This window comes from Micrasema longulum, unplaced genomic scaffold (assembly GCF_059751315.1).
Source record: "Micrasema longulum isolate JH-2025_06_02 unplaced genomic scaffold, ASM5975131v1 h1tg001139l, whole genome shotgun sequence".
NCBI classification, from domain to species: Eukaryota; Metazoa; Arthropoda; class Insecta; order Trichoptera; family Brachycentridae; genus Micrasema; species Micrasema longulum.
The window spans coordinates 200,876-223,951 of NW_028278327.1; the positions used below are offsets into that span (position 1 = coordinate 200,876).

Here is a 23,076-nt window from a genome sequence, read left to right on the forward strand (position 1 = left end):
GAGGTCAAATTATTTTTATTATGAATCTTTGTTTATCGTAAAAAAAATTAATCCACCCTGCGTTATTAAATCGTGCCGATGTGAAAACGGCCATAGTCCGTGCAATGTGCATCTTTTTGCAAGGATCAAGGTCACAAGAAGTGAACTATTATTTGTAGTAAAGTAATTGATGGACAATGATAACAATTAAAAATCATACGGCTAGTTAAAAGAATGCATAATTACCAAGAACTGCATAATTGTATGGGACGCATGTTTATCTTTGTCGGATTCTGTTTCCGCTTCGACCCAAGGGGCTGTTAAGCTGATGCCAACTCTCCCTAAAAAAGAAGAAATAAATAAACTTGAAACATACAGTTATTTAACATGCAGTTGTTTTTATTACAGTTCATTCACTTATTCGATTACTTAATTGTTTCGTTCATTCGATTAACCCGCCATTAGTGAGGTGAAAATATAATACGGCAGTGATGAGATGGGGTTTAAGAAATCCCATGGCTAAATGCCAGTTTCGTAGAAAAATTCAAAACATTTTTCTTGTCATTCCCTTGTAACTTGTCAATAATCAAATCACGGTTATAACGATAAAGGATTTTTCATTCTTGACACATTAAACTTTAAAAAAAAAAAATAGTATGTGGGGGTTTGCTTAGTGTTGGTATGTTGAGGAGTCCCCACACCAGCCGTAAACAGAGAAACAGGCTAGATGTAATAATCACTGTTTAATGTTACGAAACAAAGACGTCGGGCGTAGAACGCCCTCGAAAGAGTACTGGAGATATGTGGTTATGGTCCAAGAAAAGGGTTCTTTTTTTATCGGGTGAAATTTTTTGTTCCTTATATCCTCAATCTATCATACATTTTATCATAAAATACTATCGGGAGAGTAAATAGAAGCGCGCTCCTCTCGCTGCTACGTTTTGAATAACACTGATTTGTCACGTCACCAGTTAGCGGGGTGATTAAGCGCACGTGCCAACTTACCAGAGTATCGAAGATCACTAAACTACAGAGTAAATTAATTGTATTGCTTGCTGTTTGCGCGGGGGAAATCAGAGACAAATGTAAATTATTTTTGGCAGAATTCAGCCAAAAAATAATTTAATGTTTTTCATACATTCTTAACATTATGGGGTAAGATGATGATGATTAAAAAAAGGGCATTGAACAAATATGCCATCTGTGGGATACTAGATTCCCCCTTTAGGCACGGGAAGGAATCACTTACCTAACGTATTTAGTTACTCCTATTGAAATTTCAACGAAGCGTTAAACAAACTTTGAAATATACCAATAATGTTGATTTCACGGGTACAGATATAAAAAAAAAACATCACATGAAAGCCCATTTAAAATAATTATCTTCCAATAAACATACCTCTTTGTTCATACTTGAATGTATCATTATACAGCCGGTAAACTCTTGCGTGGGCTTTCAGCACAGTATGGGCACACAAGTATTCCCCAATCCCATGGTGATTGATGCCTGGAGCAAGACCTCCTTCAATCCACGTTTGTCCATAGCCGTTCAGGCAGATATTCGTTGGTTCGTTGATTGTGATCCAGTTCTTAACTCTGTCTCCGAATGCGCTGAAGGCAATACGAGCGTAGTCCTCGAAATAATCCACCATAAGAGGATTTGGCCATCCTCCAAGGTCCTGCAGCCTCTGTGGCAGATCCCAATGGTACAGAGTCACGATAGGGGTGATATTATGTGCCAGGAGGGTATCGATGATATCGTTGTAGTATCTGAGTCCATCGTCACTGACTTTGTCGCTAAATCCAGTGGGGAGGAGTCTGGTCCAGGCAATTGAGAATCTGTAGAAGTCAACGCCCAATTCTAATAGCATCTCTATGTCTCTTTTCCACAGATGGTAGGAGTCGCAAGCAACGTCTCCAGTTGTGTGGTCGTAGACGGCTATCGGGTCATTGTGGGTTATGTGATCCCAAATGCTGATCCCCTTGTCTGTAACAAAAGAAATAAATAGTTATTGTAAATGTTATTTTTTATTTTAGAAAACCCTTCTAAAATTGAAATAAATCATATTTTACAAAATACACGGAGGCAGATTATAAAAGGGAAAATACGTTAGAGAGATTAGATCTGGTTCAGGTGATTTACACACTGTATACATTATACATATATGCGAATCCATACAGTGTTTTGATTGTCATATTTTTAAAACATTGTCGTTTATGTATATAGGTATTTGTGCGAATGTCGGAGGACCGGCAGCTAGCCGGTGAAGAGGAGCCAAATAGCCCGCGACTGTGGCATGCTTCTCGGCTCAATATCTGCACAGTACTTCTTTTATAATTTTTTGAAATGATTTTTATTGATTTTACCAATTATTTATAAATGTATGTGTACATTTATGCATAGATTTATGGATGTGTATGTACGCGCATATATTATTATACATACTAACTACTGTAACAGAATTTAAAAATAATGAAAATGAATGCCTCGACGCGGGTTATGCCCAGTGAGGTGTTCGTATAGAAAATAAAAAAGAAAATGTTCAATGTGAAAAAAAAATCTTTAAAATGATTAACATTCATAAATGAAATAAATAAGTACACATCCGCTTGTTTAACTAATCAATAAAGTTAAATAATTTGTCATCTTATGGACAGTTTGAGACTAATGACTGAAAATCTTTATTAATAATTCATCAATGTAACTTTTTAAAACCTATAAAAAAAACCTGTAAGACTAAATCATTTAAAAAAAAAAATATTTACTTGATCGTCGTTGACACATTTTTCTTTTTTATAACTCTATATAACCTTATCCTAGATTCATGGAAATGTGGGGAGATTGCCCAGGCTAAGGAAGGTGTTGACTGCATTTTTTATCTGTAATGGTCGGAGGGAGTCAGAGAAATTTTTGACCGATGTAGAAGGACGTAAGCTGATTTCTAGTTTTACTAGTAATGACTTGGGACTTAGGATATAGAGATTATGGTATTATTTATGTTTTCACTATATATTTATTATTTACTTTTAAGACTGAAAGAGCACACAAAATAATAAAACTGTAATTACTTTTAATATTCTTTTAAAATACATAATTTAATAATATTGATGTTTTTTGTTGATATTTCTTGATAAAACTTTATTGTTATTGAACATGATAAAATTATAAATAAACTTATCAATGAAACTTCTTGGTTTAGTTTTACTTTTTGTTTATTTTTACCAACGAGGGCTTTCGCCTAAGTAGGCATCTTCAAGACTGGTGAATTGTTTACAACGTTTACTGTTTTTATATTATTCTTAACATATTTTGGAGATAAGATCAAATAATTATTTTAACAGGGGACAGAAAACATAAATATTTACAACTAGTTTGCTAAACAGTTCATTTTTGGGAGTTTTTGGACCGAAATTGAGATTAAGTTTTCATTATTTAAAAGGTGGGAAAATAACAGAAAATAACACATGGCGAAATACAACAGAGTGGAAAATACACATTTTAACAGATAAAGTTAGCACAATTTTAACAGATAAAGTTAGCACAATACTTTGATTTGAAAGCGCTCGTTGGTCAAAATAATAAAAAGTAAAACTAAACCAAGAAGTTTCATTGATAAGTTTGTTTATGATTTTATCATAAACATAATTTACTGCCTTAGAGCGGGGAAGCTATCCCTAGTTAGGCAGTTAAGATTAACCACTAGCAAAAAAATAAAATATTTGTTTACTTTTACTACTTAATTAATTTGTTGTATAAATAATTCATGCTAAATTTCTGTAATTAATATGTGAAAAATAAATAAATATTTATTTTTTATATAAATATTTATCATCGGGTTGTGGTCCTGTGGCTAGTGTCTCGGACTCACGGACCAAAGGTCTGTGGTTCGAATCCCACTCTACCCCAACTTGATTCCATTTTCTAATAGTGAGTTATTTATAACTCGTTGAAAATGGCCCTCAAAATTAAATATTTGAGTAAATCATAAGAACGCAAATATTTCTTTTTAATCCAATAAAAAAAATTAAAAATATCTTTAAATTAATTTCTTTATCTAGGCATCCCCAATAAAGAGACGTATTTGTTTAAACATAATACTATAAAGATCTTATCTCATTACATATGTTAATCTCGAATTAATTACAGCATCATTAAGCAGAGTAATAAACTTTATTTGCCATCCTATAAAATCCGTACTGTCGAATGTCATATCGGCTTTTATTATTTGTCAAATTTACATTTTTCGTATACCAAAAAGGTCATCTGTGAACAAAATGTCAAGAATGTAAATATTATTCAGTATTGCGTTATTTATTATAAATATGCATAAAGCATTCATTCAGAAAGAAAGTGGATGCTTAAACATGTTATTAAAATGAAGCTGGCGATTATATTTGCACGTATTCGATTTTATGCGACAAAAATGCAACTTTATTGTGCGAGTGCGCAAAAGACAAATGCACGTCGGATTCATGCCTAACTGAAATCAACGTTTCGCTTTCTCGTTTTCCACACCCTTAAACCGAACCTATTTAGTTGTTTTTTTTTTTTTTTTAATTGTCAGAGTGAATAAAATTTTCTGTGACGGTATCTTTTCGGTTTATCGAAATTATTTAACTATTTAATTTGTCCGAAGACGACAGATAAAACTGAGCGCTTTGATGTGTTTTTGGATAGTCCTAGTTCCCATAAAAAAACAATAAATAAAAAAAGCAAAGCGATTGGGACACCTATGGTAAATATGTATATTGTGTATAAAAAATCACTTCTCAAAGTCATAATCCAGGAAGAAAATACGAAAATATGTTTGTATGAAGGAAAGTCAGACTGCGATTCGTCTTAATTTATTGAACAGGTGGCCCAGTGGTGTGGTGTTTAAAATGCTCGCATCACGTAAGGAGTTTTAAGGATCAATTCCCAGTGTGATCGTAAAAATGACTATATTATTTATCTGGATCTGTTTTTCTGTATATATCAGTAGTTTAATAGCTAACTGCTTTTATTACAAATTACAACAGAGATGGAGAACATTTTAGAAAAGGTAATATGGAAGCCTAGGCAAATACAGGGCTTGTGATCTATCGTTGGCTGGTTCAAATGGCCACTTTGCACACTGTGTAACATTCAGCATTTTGCCTATGTTCGAACATTCATATTTCTTTCATTCTTCCATCTGTCAAAATTAATTAAATAAAAGTTTCAGCTGCACAACATCATTATACTTACAGAGGAATATTTTTATTTAATGAAATGAACAAAGATAATAAAATGTACAGTCAGGAATACAATATATTTAAGAAAAAAGTGAAAAATTACATCTTTAATTCTTCTTTATGTAACACTAATTGAAAACATCGTTTATATATTTTTTGTAATTTATTTATATTATCCTAAAAATATTATGAATTAAAATAGAATAAACTATTGAAAGACGTCACTCCCCATTATGTACACAAGAATTGTTTATTTCTTTTACGTAATGGGAAACGTTAATGTAAATATATGTATTTGATTAATGTGAAAAATTGTATTTATTTGTAATATTGTACAAAGTCACAGGTGGAAGATTTGAGGAAATGTGAATGTTACACAGTGTGTTAAGTGGCCACTTAAACCAGCCAACGACATGTCATAAGCCCTGTAAATGCTGAGACTTCCATATTCCCTTCTCTAAAATGTTCGCCATCTCTGTTGCAATGTTTAAATCTTAATGACTCCCTAGGTGGTCTAATCCAGTCTTTTGTCTACAAACATCTGGACAAACTCAAACGATTGTATCTGCTTTCTATTATTCTATCGTACTTTTACAGTCTGAATTACGTGATGGGTTAAACATTCCGTTAAAAAAGGCCTTCAAACAACCTTTCGTCGTCCTTTTCTTTGGTGGCCTATTCCGGACCTCCTTACTTTATAATATAAATTTTATTTTAATGTATTTAAGAAAAATGTTTGCAATTGGTTGCTACACATCGATAGGGACGAGGTTGTCAATTTTTAAAGTACGAAAATAGCTAAAATTTACAAATCTGCTTTCCTTCCATACTCTTTACTTTTATTTGCTTTTTATATATATTGATAATTTTTATGTTTTTCTTATTATGTATTTTTGTATAATTTAATTTAGTACGTACTATTATTTGACATATGATTTATTGCTCCTATTCCTTATATTTCTTACTATAATTGAGTGAATTTCTAGAAAACATAACTCAATTATCATTTCAATTATGCTTTTATATATTTATATATTCTTTTTCCGTTGATTTAAATGATGTTCTTATTTTGTATTTTTTTATATATTTTTTTAAAACTACCATATTTTACTATTATTTTGTTGATTTTAATGATACCACTATTTTGTATATTTGATTATGTGTGATTCTTAATTTGTATAACTTATATTTTAAAAATTATTTCGGATTATCTTTTTTGCATTGTATTCTTTGGAATTTGATTATTTATTACTTTTACCTTTTTTTCTAGATTGTGATTCTGTCATTATAATTTGATCTAATTAATTTTACTATGTATTTTTATTGTTATTTATTGTGGCTTGACACGGGCATAAATATTTAATTTTGTAATTTTGAATGAATAAATAAATAAATAAATAAAGAAACCACAATACTACAATACTAATATGCGGACAGTTACCGCAATATAATATTCTAACCACAGGATATAAACAGTATTTGGGGAATTCCTTACCATTTAATCTACGTAATTAATATGAACACCTTTGTGGTGGATGTAGTGATTATTGTTTTTAAACTAATGACGTCAACCTATTCAATTTAAAAAAAAACTCGAAGTAAATAAATCAAATCGACCTATGGAAAAATAATGGGTTTTATTTTGTGGATTAAAAAGCAAGATAACAATATATTTAAATACAATAGTTTTCTGCCATATTAGTGACATCACATAATATGTGAGTCAAATAGGCAGCGTTTAATACTCGTAAATTATTTATGCAGACTTGGCAAGTTTTATAATATTGGCGTCTACTCAAAGAAAACATATTTATAAAGGAATTATTGTATCCAAAAAATGCTATGACAGGAACTGCATTACATAGAAGAATAAAATAATAGGAAAAATAATGATAATGTATGACTATGATATTTTGGAACCCACACTACTCTAAAATGTTATTTTAAAAACAGTTTCACATATCCTGACTAGTTTTCCGTTACTAGTAACAGTTTATTTATTTTTTTCGCGAAATTGTTTCAACAGTTGCTTATACCAGTTTTTTGCCCACACTACTTAAAAATATTATGTAGAAACCGTTAAAAACCGCACCTAATAGTTTAATTTGTGAAACGGTAACTGTTACTAATACACCTTTTAAAAAACCGAAACGCTCATCTCTTATCTTAATAGATAGCTATAGCACTCAATTGTGCATAGGGAATTGCATTGATTCTCATTTTTTTTAAAGTAAACGATCTTTGTGGCGTACTAATCAAGACGCTTGACTGACGCATGGAAGGTTCCGGGTTCGATTCCCGGTCAGAACACAAAAAGGGATTTTTCTCAAGCCCGAGTGTTCTGTGCTGTTATTCGCGTTTAAAAGAGGACAAGATGTTCATTACGCTACGAAAAATGACCAAATTAATAAATTGATATTTCATCTCACATTCGCCGCCGGGATCGACCCTGAGACCCTAGGAAAGGTAGGCAAATGCACTAACTGGTGCAGAACGAGGCAAACTGATCTCCAGAATTTAATAATAACCTATTTCTTTTTTCAGGATTTTCACCTAAGTATAATCATCGAATCGAAAACACTCCTGAATAAAATAATGTAATATAAAACTCGGCACTGACTAGAATACCTCGTTAAAGTGAGGAATTAAGCCACTAATCAACGGACAATAGAATGAGATGGGGGTGTTTGCTTCAAACTAAACCCAAGGACAATATAATGAGATGGGGGTTTTTGCTTCAAACCAAACATAAGGACAAACTAATGAGATGTGGGTGTTTGCTTCAAACCAAACCCAAGGACAATATAATAAAAAGGGGGTTTTTGCTTCAAACCAAACCCATGGACAATAGAATGAGATGGGGGTTTTTGCTTCAAACCAAACCCAAGTATATATGTGTTTTTCTTGTCCCATAGAAGGGAGGTGGTAAATTACAAATCTAAACAGTAGACTTACTCAAGAGAACCGCGCGCTGACCATGTTCTAGCACCCGTTTCGTCAGCTCGAAGGTCTGAGAGGTTGTTAGGACGATTAAGGTCTTTGCGAATTGTTTGTACTGTTGATATTAGGACAATTAGGATTTTTGCGAGGGATCAATGTCATGACGAGAGGTAATTTCGCCTGAGTTCAATGGGGTCATGTTAGAATCGGTGTTAGGACTTTGCCAGTAGTGTCTTGATAATTTGATGTACTTATGTGCATTGGTTAACGTATTGTTTTTCTTCTGTTGTTTGAGTGCATGTTGTATCAGGAAAATTCTTCTAATGTTTCTTTTGTGTATTTGGGTTTAGTGTCGTTGTTTGATTTGTTTGTATTACTACGTTCTTCTTTCTTTCCGAAGCGAGATCTGGAGCATGCGGCCGCGGTCTCAATTTGGAACTTACACTGTATTCCTTCACTGTCATACTGGAAAATTAAAAAAAGGTGATTGATTGTACTGACCATGTGTATTTGATTGATTGCAAATTGATAACTTTGCAGTGAGGGGTATAATAAATTTAAAGTCTCCTTGTTTTGTTATTTACGCGGTTTGATTTTAAAGAAATATTGAATTTTAGCCTAATTACCTTTTTTTTCAAATTGATAATGAATACGCGAAACTAAAGGAAAAGTCTTTTTAAACCGTTTCGGGAAAGAGGTGGGTGCACTCATTTTAATCCAAAGTATACAAACTAGTATACAAATACAGTTACAGTATATAACACATAATTATTTTCATTTTACGTTATGTAATAATGATCAAAATATAAATAAAATAATCAGAATAGACCAAATGAATGCGGATACCATCGATTTTTACTATCGCCGTATATAAATCTAGCCACATTTTTATCTCATAATAATTATTGTTGAAGGTAACCACAAGCATTTTACCTATTACTCATCAGGAAATGAGTTGGAGATTAAGTAAAGGATTTACAACAAGCAGCAGTTTCCTTTCAAACTGACCACAATTAGGATGTGGTTGAAACGTATTATAGGTTTGATTAGCTTACTAATTTGATAAGAAAATAATATTGATTTTTATAGCCTATTTATTTGTGTTTAATTATTTCATCCATTTACAAGATATGCTGAAAAGGGGTATTTCTCTCTGAATATCATGTTATTATAATAATCTACAGTTTCTTGAATATCCAACAAATGAGTGATTTTTCAGCATCTGAAAATTTTCATAAACACTGACGAATGTTGAATTCGTTTGAAAACGCCCTAGTAAGGTTTCAAAATAAAATAAAGGGCTTTAAGTTGATTCAATAATGTTTTTAAATGTTTGCAGACAGGTTGGACTTCCTCCCTAGGAAGCCATTTAACCTTGTTTCAGCCGGATTAATCTCACCCACATGAAAATGGTTTCAGCTCCTTTACTTTACAGAAGTCACAGATGGAAGAGTTGAGGAAATGTGAATGTTACACATTGTGTAAAGTGGCCACTTAAACCAGCCAACGATAGGTTATAAGCTCTGTAAATGCCGAGACTTCCACATTCCCTTCTCATTCCTTCTGTTGCTACAAATTTAGATTTTAAGTATACTAAGTGTTTGATTTCAATATTAAAATTATAATGTGGAGTTCTACAAAATAGAGTCGACAAATTAAAACATCTTGCATTTTTTAATGAGGGGCTTTTAAGTCAATTTGTTTTCTAAAATATAATGATTGATTAGCATTACAAAAATATACATGTCTTTGGAAGAACTGTATGTTTTGCTACTGTTCTTAACCTCTTATTTGAAGCGTAGTTACATTAAAAAATAAATAAATTATCTTTGTAATAAAAAAAAATAGGGAGTTAACGCTATTCACCATGCAATTTAATTAAAATTTGATTTCGACATGGAATAACCCAATTTCATAATATTTTGAGTTACCGGAGTTTATGTGCCAGATACGAGTAAAAGCTTTTTCTGCGGCCGCGAGAGCGTTTGGAATATCACCTCTGATGGTGTGCTGATAGGGCGCTGAATTGCCATATTAAATGCATCGTATGTCGGTCATATTTTTTTCACGTTGTTGTTCGATATTGTTGTAGACTCAAATGAAAAATGTTCCATATTCGACTCCTGCTCCAGCGGAATTTGATTTTTAATTTTACACCAAAAATATTCACAAAATTAGACGAAAAAAAAAATTTCTTCATTTTTTAATGAAATCAATATTTGAACCACCGACTTTGTGATTTACCATAGTATTACTAATATTTTCTTTGGATAAAATCATTACATATATTTAATCTTCCAATCGGTTTCAGAACACGACTGTTACTTTGACGAGTCTTAAAAATAACTAACACTAAAAATTCATTTTAGTTACGAGTAAATACTTGTTATTGGTAAGAATTAAAATATTTGGTGTAGTTTTTTTTAAACCTTGACAAAAGTACAGTCATGTTCTGAAACCGATCGGCAGGTTAAATGTATATTGTGTTTTGACACAACAATTAAAAAAAAAAATACTTATTTATATTTTATTTTTTTTCAGAACAGATGTACAGGTCAAAATAAATATAGAGAAAAAAATGAGAATAAAAAAGTCTGCCATTCTAGACATTCACTGAAATTTAACAACATAAAGCGACAAACGATTCTAACTATATAAAAAATAAAATAATTAGTCATTAAAACAACAGTTTTGGTAACAAACTAAAAGAAAAAAATATAATGCCCGATGAGCTAAAAAACGAAAAGTGAATGATGAATAGCAAATCCAAAAATGTCGCAATTAAAAAATATTACTCAAATATTTTTGATAGTGATATTTATTAATGTAATTTATATAGAGAGTGTAAAGTACTGTGTTATGTGTTTCTTATATTATATTTTTTTACTATTTTGAAGTGTATTTAACTATGTAATCGTATATGTATTGTCACATTTTTTTATATTTTTATGTACGGTCCCAAATGAGTTTTTTTTAACTCCTGAGAATACTTATATATTTACTTATGTATATATACTCTTACATATTATACAATATCTATTTAATAATAAAAATAACGAGGAAACAAGGAGGTAGTGTTTCAGGAGCATTGTTAGGGGAGAATCAAATTTGTCGGTTCTTTTCTGTGCAGTTATGTATGGGAGTGTTAAATAAATTTAGACTATTGGAATTCTTGTTAAAAATTTCTTAAACACGAAAGATGGTAGAATGTTGAATAAGGAAGTTCATTGCTACACTGCTTGTCATTGGAATCACTAAACCCTCATTTTGTGTGAATCTTGTATAATAACCACGTTCTAATATATTTTTGGATGTATCACTTTTTCCTTGTTCCAAAATGATACAGATCCTCAGAATTCCTCGAACCGGCAGCGCCTTAATATATTTAAATAGTACACATTTATTACTCCTTATTTTGTAAATTTCATTATAGACTAGGGTGAACAGTGAACAGGCAACCGGAAGAACTGACCGAGAAGAAGCGGAAAAGAACTTGAGACGTTACGCGGAGTAATTTCAGAAACACGACAAATGAAAAAATCATAGCGCTGATAATACGATACATTTATTTTTTCATTTTTGGCTTAGTTTAATATTTGTGTAACAAATAATTAAAAAAATCATTGAACTACCTCATTTACGACCTATGGCCAAGACTAATATATTCCCTAAAAGGTCATTCATCTCTTTCGAGACATATCTGTCGAACTTCGTGGAATATTGCACGAGAAGTTTGAAAGTGTAGCGGCCATTTCTGGAAGACCTTCAATCTTAAGGTAAGTAAGTACGTGCCCTTCATACGGATTCTGCATCCATTGTTTTTTTTTATGAAACAACATTCCTTTTCGTCCATTTTGTTTATTTCTTCCTGGTGCAAAAAGCTGTCAGTGGAATTCCCAAGTCGCTCAAGAAACGAAGTATTATTAGGTGTGTTTCTGGCCAATTTTAGAACCATTACCTACTTTTTTTTTCTTTGGGTTCTTGAGATTTATTATTTGTAACTAGTCACGACTCATTAATTCCTATCAATGGATATAAATACAAAATATATGTATGTTCACGCTATGCTGTAAATCAAAAGATAAACGCAGTTTTTTGCAGCCCACTTGGTCAATAAACAAGAAATGGGTTTTAATAATAATTGCTATTTCAACTCCATTTCAACTGGAAAATTTTGTTAACTGTACAACCTATTATTAAAATTACTTTTCATCTTAATTTGAATCAATTTTAAAAAGATTTTAATCCTAGAGATATTTTATCATACAAATAAAAGACGAGTGAGATGGGTTATTGCAAAAATATTATCAGATTGTCGTTCGGGCGTTCGGGCGTTCAAGCTATAACAGATACTCGGTCGGTAAATCCATTCATTGTAGATATTCAGAGTAAAATTAAGCATCTAAAAATAAGAGGGATAACCATTCAAATATGCTGGATAAGAGGACATGCTGGTATCGTAGGAAATGAGAGAGCGGATGAACGAGCAAGAGCCGCAACTTGTAAAAGAACGGCACCTTTCTTCTCAGAATTTCCCCTTAGCTTTGCTAAACGCTGTATAAAACAAAATACGCAGCAGCGTTGGGAGGATCATTACCGCGCTTCTTCTGCAGGTAAAATCACTAAAATCTTTTTCCCAACGCTGGCTGATGCAGCAAACTTCCGTCATCATCACCAAAGTACTTTCGAAACGACCCAAATTTTTACCGGACACGGAGCTATGAGAAGTTATCTATATAGGTTTAAATTAAGGAATGATGACTATTGTCCATGCGATGATATTTCTTCACAGAGTATAGAACATCTGTTATTTCAGTGCCCATTTTTCAGTTTGCAACGCCATAATCTTGAAGCAGAATGCAGGAAAGATGGAATATCCTTAACAGATATCCACACTGTAGTAAAAAGTAGTTATCACGCGCCATTGTTCTTGAACTTTGCAACAATGGTGATTGGACTCATAAAGGTAATAAACCAAAATCAGTGATCGAACATCCCATTTCCAAGACAAACAAAAACTTTTTTTTTCCGAGTACCTTAGCCTTGTACATGACACGTAAGGCTACTAAATACAGGGGTCCAAATATATAAAAAAAGAAAAAAAAAGAAAAAAAAAAAAAAAAAAAAGACGAGATATATCTACTTAATTACACAAATTTTGTAATAACCAAAAATCGTCGAGAATGTCCCGAAAGCACTTAAACCGATGATTGTTTTTTTTTTAATTTGTGGATAAATTACAATAAATTTCTACCAAGAATTTTCACTCACAAACTTAAACTATTCGGGCCTTACTTAAAAACTTGGTATAAAGTTACGTCTAGGCATAGTGGTAAAATAAGAACCGGAATTCCTTTCTTATTTTACCACTAAAAAAAGGATGGTATTTCCATCCGTATTACATCACTATGCCTTAACGTAACTTTATGCCAAGCTTATTTATTATATATTTATTTATTTATTTAGTTCTATGTAACATAGTCTAATATATATTTACAACGCAATATTTACATCTATACTTATTCTAACATTATTTATCACTATTATACACTTAGTATCCTAATTTATAATATTAACTGTTTCATATGTACATTTTCATTAATTATATTCACTATTTACACTATATACTACCTAATATTTTTCACATATATACTTTTTACATTTAATTTTAAATATATTTACATTAATTTCTTTTTTTATGCTTTCTGGCATTTCTTCAAATAGTTTTATTCCCTTGTACATAAGGCAGTTCTGGGACATTGCTTTTGATTTCTTTTCCAGTCTTATATTTTTAGATCCTCTTGTTGCATAGTTATGAAAGAACTCATTATTTATTTTGAAATTATCTCGGAGCTATTCCTTTAATAATTTTGTTTATTTCATTGGCAACATTGAATTTGATTCTTTGATCAATTGTCATGATATCTAGAAGTTGAATCATTTTTTTAACATTATGAGTAAGGCCTTTGAGTTATATATTTTATTACAAAAATATCGCTATAATGAAGCGATTCATCATTCCCTTTCTGCACCTAATAGTGCATAGGGCACTGCATTGGCACACGAATCGCAGCGTAACTTGATCATTTTTGTTACATGAAGAAAAGATGATCAGTCTCACGCTCCTGGTACCGGTCCAAGGACTATAAAATATTGTTGGTGTAAAAACACCCTTTTAAATTAACATTTTATATCAACTATGTCGGGAATTGAACCCGAGACCTCTTGCATGGTAGGCAAACGCGCTGACCATTACACCACGAGGCCGACAATAGCGATTCATAATAATTATTAACTTTATATTATTTATTGTTTCAGCATTTACTTTGTGGAAAAACATTTTGAATTTATTTAAAATGAAACAATTTGTAATTTTTACCACATAAAAGTTTAATATATTATAACACAACTAGTTTCAGGTATTCTGAATTACCCATCATCAGGTGTAAATATAAATTAAACTAAAATATATACACAGATAACTTAGGTACTGATAGGGTCGGGTGAAAGGGGCAAGGCAATGTGTGTTGGAGGGGGTGGGTTTTCCTAATTATGGGGAATATTGATAGCAAGGGTAAAGAACTTTGGAATATAATATTATTAATTAATGTTTTCTCAGAATTTTTTTTTGTATTTCAATATTTTCCAAGTTATTTATTGTTGTACTTTTATTTGTGACAGAATGTAAAAGTTTAATGTTATAGCAATGGAACGAATAGTTTGTATCCATAATATAGTAATGTCCACGGTGGTGTTCGTTAATTGTAATTTTTAATTTCTCGCAGTTTAGCCGATATGTTTACTGTTACAATCCCCACACGTAATTTTATACACACAGCTATTTTCTAAAAGATCTATTTTCGATTTGGAATTATCAAATCTTCTTGCTAGCAGCAAAGAAGACCTGCAATTTTTGGTAACAAAAGTCTACAATGTATGCAAGAAAAGCGATTTGCTTATGAATGTTGATAAATCGAAAGTGATGGTTTTTGAGAGGGATGAAAACATAACTAAATGCGAGATGAGTGTGAACGGAGATATTCTGAATCAGGTAGAAGAATTTTTGTATCTGGGAAGTATGTTTACTAGGGATGGAGAGACTGAGAAGGTTATTGAAAGGAGGGTAAGTGCCGGAAACAGGGTAAACGGTGCACTGAAATCTTTTTTGGAAAACAAATGTTTATCACGGGAGGCTAAACTAGCAATTCACAACGGAGTTCTAGTGCCAACTCTAATGTATGGGAGCGAAGTATGGAATTGGAAAAATGATGATGAAAGTAGGTTGAATGCTGTCAAAATGCGATCCCTCGGGCGATTGTGTGGTAAAACGATGTATGATAGGTGCACAAATGTCGAGATCCGTAAAGTGTGTAAGGCTGAGACATGCATTATCGACAGAATCAAGAAAGGGGTGCTGCGTTGGTTTGGACATGTAGAACGATTGGACAGCGAAAGAACGGCTAAAAGGATCTACTATGCGAATGTTGATGGATGCAGATAACGAGGAAGATCGAGAAAGACATGGCATGACCAATTCTATCAAATACTTGAAGATGGACATGTCAAAAGTAGGAATAATCGGCGTGCGTGCATGAGAAGATGTATGAATGGAAGCGAAGTCTGTATGCCAAGATAGAGTGATATGGCGTTCTAACCTCTCTGCCTACCCCTACGGGAAAATGGCGTGATGGTTTGTTGTTGTTGCTGTTGAAGTATTTTCCCTAAATTATGGTTTGTGTAAAACGTGGGTTGGAAATAAGCGGATATTGGGGAGTAAGAATTTACTAATATTTAAAGATATTGATCCAGTGAACAGAATTTTCTTCCAGGATTTATTTTCAGTAATTATATTTTTATTTGCAGAATACAAGTATTTTTCGATGAATTTATTTTGATTTTTATTCTTCAATTTTTTTTTTTATTAATTCGCAATCATATTCATTGTTATGAGCTATTTCTTTTATTATATTTAATTGTGATTATAATTGGTTTTACTAAGGGAAATATGAATTAATATGTTTAACAAAGAGTGAAAACTGGTCATTTTATGTGCAACGGGGTGTAAATAATTTGCAGGAATTACATTGTTCGTGTGTGTAGGTTTACGGTAAATACTAAAATCTATTTTACTCTTCTTGATTTTTATAGACAGATTTAGAAAATTAAAGCAATTATCTCATGTGGTTAAAATTACAAAATGTTTCATTTTAAATAAATAATCAACTTTTACTTATGTTAAAGTAAAAAAGCAGGAGAACAAATCGAGAAATTAATTAAAAGTTTAAAAAGAGCAATGGGCGAAAACAGCTCATGTGACACAAATTGCACAAATACCCGACAATTAACCGGTTTCGTTGCCAAGAGTTATCCTAGATAAATCTAGTATTTATACACTTCGCTATTATTATATACTTTACACAAAATAATGGCTGGAAAATTCCTATTTTAGAAATAACAACCAGAATACCATTATTCTACTAATCAATATGGTTGTATTTATGTTTCGTAACAACACGAACTGCTATATATTTTGTAAAATAATTATTATCGTTTAAATATCCTTCGCTTACAAATGAACAGACGAAGTATATCATAAAACCTTAAGCATGTGTTGAGTTTACCAAAATTATTCAATAATTATTTTATCCTTTGGACCTTACTCATAAAGTTAGTATAAAGTTACGCCTCGGTATAAGGTATGGTGGAAGAATACAAACGAGAATATCATATTTACAACTACAAATACATATTATGTATACACGGTTTTTCAAGGCCAGACCGTGAAACCTCAGACTAACGTTCCTGATGGTAAGCTTTAAAAAAAAATCCTTTTAAAAATTTTCCAAAAAGTCATTTTGCAAAAAAAAAAATAAAAAAATTATGATCTCAAAATGGAGTGAATCTTTATTTTCTTGAAGTAGCATCCCTTCCGTACACCCCTACCCTTTTCCGATAAAAAAATTGCGATAAAAACGTATTTGACCAACGCCAACGAAGCGATACGCACTAGAAGCGTACAGGGGAAACGGTTGGGTAGGAGAGGGGTAGGGGTTTGTGAAGGGACTGCTTGTCCGAGTAATTAGTTATTTACCACATTTTGAGATTACATTTAAAACAAAAACAATTTTTAAATGACTTTTTGGAAAATTTTTGATTTTGATGTTTTTTTAAAAATCACACTATGAGAAATATTCCTTTGAGGTTTTCCGGTCTGGCCATGAAAAATCGTGTCTATATAACTTTATGCCAGATTTATAAGTAAAGCCATTTACGTTGTCGCAAACCGGCACATCCCTAAAATTATTCAATACATGAATGTGATTAAGGCCTAACTCACGTACCGTTTGTATTGTTCTAATACCGCCAGCAAAATAGCCTCAAACCCCAACCAAACATACGCCTGTGTGTCACGCGTCACGCCTCGTATAATAATGATTGCATTCTGTGGCGTGTTTTATGAAGTACGCCTGTCAAACGACGCGTCTTTCGACGCGTACTCTTTGTGCTTGCGTTCGTAAATATTGTCGGCTTCTGATTACAGAGATTGTTGATCGTGCTGCATATCTACAAAAAATAGGCTTTGCTCCGGGGAAACTCCTTTTATTAGGCTCTTGAAATTCGTTTGTTTGTTTTTCTTTATAAATATTTATTTAATTTAAAAATATATATATTTTCCTTTTTATTATTCGTAAAGAGCACATAGGAATTACAACTAAAACCTGAATTCCGATTAAACTACTTACCGGTGACCGTCATTTAAAAATAGGTTTATAAAGCACACAACCGACTGTTATTTTTAACATTGAAATTTATATATATATTCATATAATGATAGAACCCCCAAAAATTCTTAGTAAAAATAAAATCATTGTTTTTATTCTTATAATTTTATTATCGAAGTTAAAAAGTTATCGCCACGAACGATTAACGGTTGATAGCACTTTTTTTTAATTTCGTGAACTCCACAAATTCGTACTCTCAGATAAAAAGAACCGCAGACGACCATAAATAATAAAAATGAAACTACACGTGTTAGCTACAAACCAAACCCAAAAATTCGAATTTGAGAAAAAAATATCATGAGCATATCTGACAAGAGTGGCAATAGTCTCCGAGACAGTGTAAGGTACTTAAAGTTAAGGAAACTCTGCGAGATCGAAGATGTCGTTTAGTGGAGGAGGTAATGGATTCTTATCCGTTGGTTGGTGGTGTGCACATGTGAGGAGAATGGAATTGCATTACACAACCAACCCCTAAGTAAAGAGATGGATCGTCAGCCTGAAATCGACCTCGCAGGAGGGTGATCCCTCTTGAAAAACAAACTATAAGGCCCACAAAAGGAAGTTATAACATAAGACGAATATTGCTTCAATTCAAAATGTTTTAAAAAAGAATTGCATGTTTTTTTGAACGTATTGCAATGAATGAACAAGACACACCGCATTTAATTTACCAATTTGGTACTCTGTGTCCATTATTTGATGCCGTTGTCCGATATTGTAATAAAACATTTTAACAAGATATGGTGATCCTTATCACATCTAGAGTATTCCTTAATCAAATTAATTTGTTTTATACTGTTAATACTGATATAATTATTTAACATTAATTCTTATCCAAATAAAATATAAACAATTAAAAAGCAATATGGCGATAGTTAAACGTGCCAAGAACTAAAAAATATGAAAACGTGATATTTGAAGATCGATTTTTCACATTATTTAATTATATAAATAAAAACAACATCCGTCTACTTCGAGTTAGCAAAAACGGGGGAACTGGTTTGCAATAAGGTTTTTTGTATTAAATTCTTGTACCGAAGGTGCCTCTTCTAAGGTTTTTTCAACATCTGTTGGAAGGTAATATACATAAGTCTTAATTACAGATTAAAATTAAAATGAATGCGGCAGAAATATTAATGGATTTTTTGTGGTCGTTGTTATAATAGACCGAAATAGACAAACACCGCTGCTATTATGTACATGAATAATTTAGGTGTGATTTGAAGCAGAAATAATTACATGAATTAAAATGCTTAGTAAACTAACACCCAATTCATTCAACGTAATTATTTGTTGAGCAGTTTTATCCAGCAGTAAACGACAAAGTCAATTCTTATTTTCATAAGTGCTTATTTATCTAAATAAATTTAAGTAAATACAATCATTAGAAGTTAGATGTTTGTTTTGTTGTTTATTACTTAGGTTTTTGGGTTTTTTGTTGTTGATGACGAACTTTGAATTGATTTTAATAGATTAATAAGAAGTGCCACAATATTTGTAATTTAAAGGTATTTCCTATGACGCGCAACGTGCGACACATCACTACTATGACCAAATCGTTATTTAATATTGTTTAAGTTGGTTTGATTATTTTTTTAAGGGAATAACCCGCTAAGCCTCTATTCTAGAGACTTGTCAGCAGGTGGGAAAGAAAGGATATCATATTACACCACAACACCCGGACTAATTGAGAAACATAATTTTTTTCTTGCAACTGGCGGGAATCTAACCCGAGACGCCAGTTTCACAGTTGGCCGTTTAATTAACTGAGCTACGGCGCCTGCCTGATTTTACTAATTCTTTCGAATAAAGAAATTAGAAAACTATTAATATGAAAGATGTTATAACTACCAACTATAGTCAACAAATCAATAAAGTTTTTTTTATTATATTTAAAAAAAAAATATTTATGAACCCTTACGGATTAGAATTACGATACATAAGAACTTTATTCCGTTTTAGGAACAAAGATTTTGATTTTTAAAAAAAGACACGATAATGTAGTCATTTTGATAATTAAATTGTTGATACGAATTTTCCATGTCAATTGTTAGTCCCAAGTATTTATTTAACATGTTCAATTTCAGTTTGTCCTTCATCATTTATGAAGCATCTATTTTTATGTATTTTTCTAGATTCAAAATGGATAATATTGCATTTTTTACATCATTTAGTCAACGTAATTAGGTTTTCGTTTTTTGACATTGTTTGTTAATACGTCTGTTTGATTTTTATAGAATAGTCCAATTTCATCGGCATACATAATAATGCTTCCTTTAAAATTGTACAGTGATAAGTAATTAATATATAAAATATATAAAAGTGGATCCAAAATAAATCCTTGCGGTACTCCAAAATAGATTGTTTGTATTTGGCTAATTTTTGCATTTACATATGTGCAGTAATCCGATTTGCTAAGTATGATTTTAGTAGTTTTTATTCTTGAAAGTTTACTCCAATATCGTTTCATTTATCCATCATGGTCTCAACATGCACCGTATTAAAGGCTTTTTTTCTTTGAAAATAGAAATATTATAACAGTGATTACTAATTATTTGAATGGACAACAATTTAATATCTCTAATTATGCTATTTTTGAGGCATGAAAAGCATATTTTATTTTTATGTATGAAAAGCAAACTCGCCTAGCTTGGAACAGGGTATGTACCCTTGTAAGCTGGGCAAAGTGAACATAAAATGGTGATAAAAGGTGTAAAAAAATTAATATTTGGGATACTTCGGAAAAAAAAATGTATTACTTGAAATTATTTTTATTAAAAATTGGTGGTGGAGAGAATCAGACGCCTGTCCGATGCGTACGGATGCTTTAAAAAGAATCTTATTGAACGTATTTATTTTTTTATTATTTTACATTTACGGTGGCTCACAGGCCTTTAACAAAATAAAAACAACATAAATAACAGTGTATTGTGGATTATTTTTTTAAAAGCAATATTTAAATAATTAAAAGATTTTTTTTCAATGACATTATTAAATTTTCTAGTTAAAAAATAAATCTAAGCAAACAAGCAAATAAATATGTACATATGTCGTCTCAGTTATAATAATAAATAAAAGTTTCGGCTTAGCCAAAGTTTCGGACGATTTTTGCCTGACACCGAAACCGATGCCGAAACTCGTTTTATTGACCGAAAATAACTGAAACCGAAGACTCAGTGGGTCACTAAAAATAACCCCTTGTAGTTGATCCTGATAACCTCCTGGAGTCCTGGAGGTTCCATTTTGGTCCATACTTGCAATTGTCGTAGAATTATGCTGGTGTTAAAATAACACCTGTAGATAGAAGGATCTGCACTTTCCGAAACTAGTAGTTCTTCAAAACAAACTCAAGTCGTTTTAAAATAAAGTGTTTATTTAAAAATGTTTTAAGTATGGCCAAATGTTTGTAGACACGCTGGATTTCTTCCCGTTTTCTTCTTTCCATCCATATTTTCATTGAAAAATATTTTTTTTCACTGCTGCAACAAATTTAGATCCGAAAAACTCCCTAGGGAGGAAATTCAGCCTGTCTACAAACATTTAAACATACTTTAAATATTGTAGATTAAACCAACTGGTATAAGAAGAAGTATAAAAATTGAACAATTGTTTTCAGGGGTAGTCTAGTAAGTAAAATGGTTCAGCCAAATGATTCAAACCCACATGATAAAGGTTTCAGCTCTTTTACTTCACAGCTTTTAAAACATAGGCAGAATGGTAAATGTTGCATAGTGTATAAAAGCTATTTAAACCCGCTAATAACAGATCATACGCCCTGTAAATGCCTAGACATCCATATTAACTTCTCAAACATGTTTTCCTTTTCTTTTGCAACAAATTTATAACAAAGTGTTTGATTTAATACATTTGACTTGTAAAATCCCTTCTTTTTTTACGTTTAAGATATTCTGAGATATTTAATATATATTAATTTGTATTTATTTATGTGAAATGATATTGAAATATAGGCAAAATGATGAATTTTACGATACTTGTGATCTCAAAAAAGTTCTTTAATCTGTTAAAGCACCTTTTATTCTATTTTCCATCTAACATATTACAACAGAGATGAAGATCATTTCAGAAAGGGGGCTATAGAAGTCCAGACATTCACAGGGCTTATAACCTGTCATGTGTTAGTTTAAGTGGCCACTTAACACACTGTGATTCACCATTCTTCCTTTTTTTTAAAAATTTTTATAATTCTTCTTGGATCGGGTGGATTTATCAACAATGTTTTGAGTTGGTCCAAATTTGGACGAAGAATGAAATTTGAAAGAATGAAAGGAATGTATATGTGAAAATATAGGCAGAATGGCGAATGTTACACAGTGTGTAAAGTGGCAATTTAAACCAGCTAATGGCAGGTCATAAGCCCTGCGGTACCTGGACTTCCATATTCCCTTCTCTAAAATGTTCTTCATCACTTTTGTAGTATGTTTATATTAACAGCTCCCTACGGGGTTAAATCCAGAAAATTTGGAAAAACTAAAAAAACATTAACATATTACGACAGAGATGAAGAACATTTAAGAGAAGGTAATAAAGAAGTCTAGGCATCTAAAGGGCTTATGACCTGTCAATGGCTGGTTTAAGTGGCCACTTTACACACTGTGTAACATTCACCATTCAGCCCATATTTGAACACCTTTATTCCTTCAATTCTTTCATATGTTGATGTTTGTGAAGTTAAAGAGCTGAAACCTTTATTTATGCGGGTGAGATTCATTTAATTGAATTATTTCACCTAGACACTAGGCAACGCCCTAGCCGCAACGCCGCAACGCACTAGGCTCCCCAGGGAGTTTAATCCAGTCCTTGTCTACAAAAATTTGGACAAATTCAAAATATTGGTGATAAACGTTTTTACTACATTAAACTACGTTTTTTTTACCACATTTTTTACTTTGTTTTTACTACATTTTTACTTTGTTTTTACTACAATTTTACTATGTTTTTACTACAATTTTACTATGTTTTTACTACATTTTTTACCATGTTTTTACTCCATTTTTTACTTTGTTTTTCACTTTGTCCTGTATCTTTATAACTGTTTCTATAAATTGATTACTGTTTTTTATATTTTTTTGACTGTTTTAGAACGGGGTAAATAGCCCTAGTTAGACAGTCAAAGCAACTTTACATAAATTATAATTTTGTG

General features: G+C 31.7%; 1 protein-coding gene across 1 annotated transcript in view; it reads right to left on the reverse strand.

Annotated features, from left to right (window-relative positions):
• LOC148276833 (myrosinase 1-like) overlaps nucleotides 1–23,076 on the reverse strand; it is a 61,275-nt gene that overhangs the window by 4,882 nt on the left and 33,317 nt on the right. The window contains exons 3-4 of the mRNA XM_088233693.1: nucleotides 1,379–1,966; nucleotides 226–320 (exon numbers count right to left, since the gene is read on the reverse strand). Of these exons, the coding sequence (XP_088089819.1) occupies nucleotides 226–320; nucleotides 1,379–1,966 (683 nt within the window). The remainder of the gene's footprint in view (nucleotides 1–225; nucleotides 321–1,378; nucleotides 1,967–23,076) is intronic.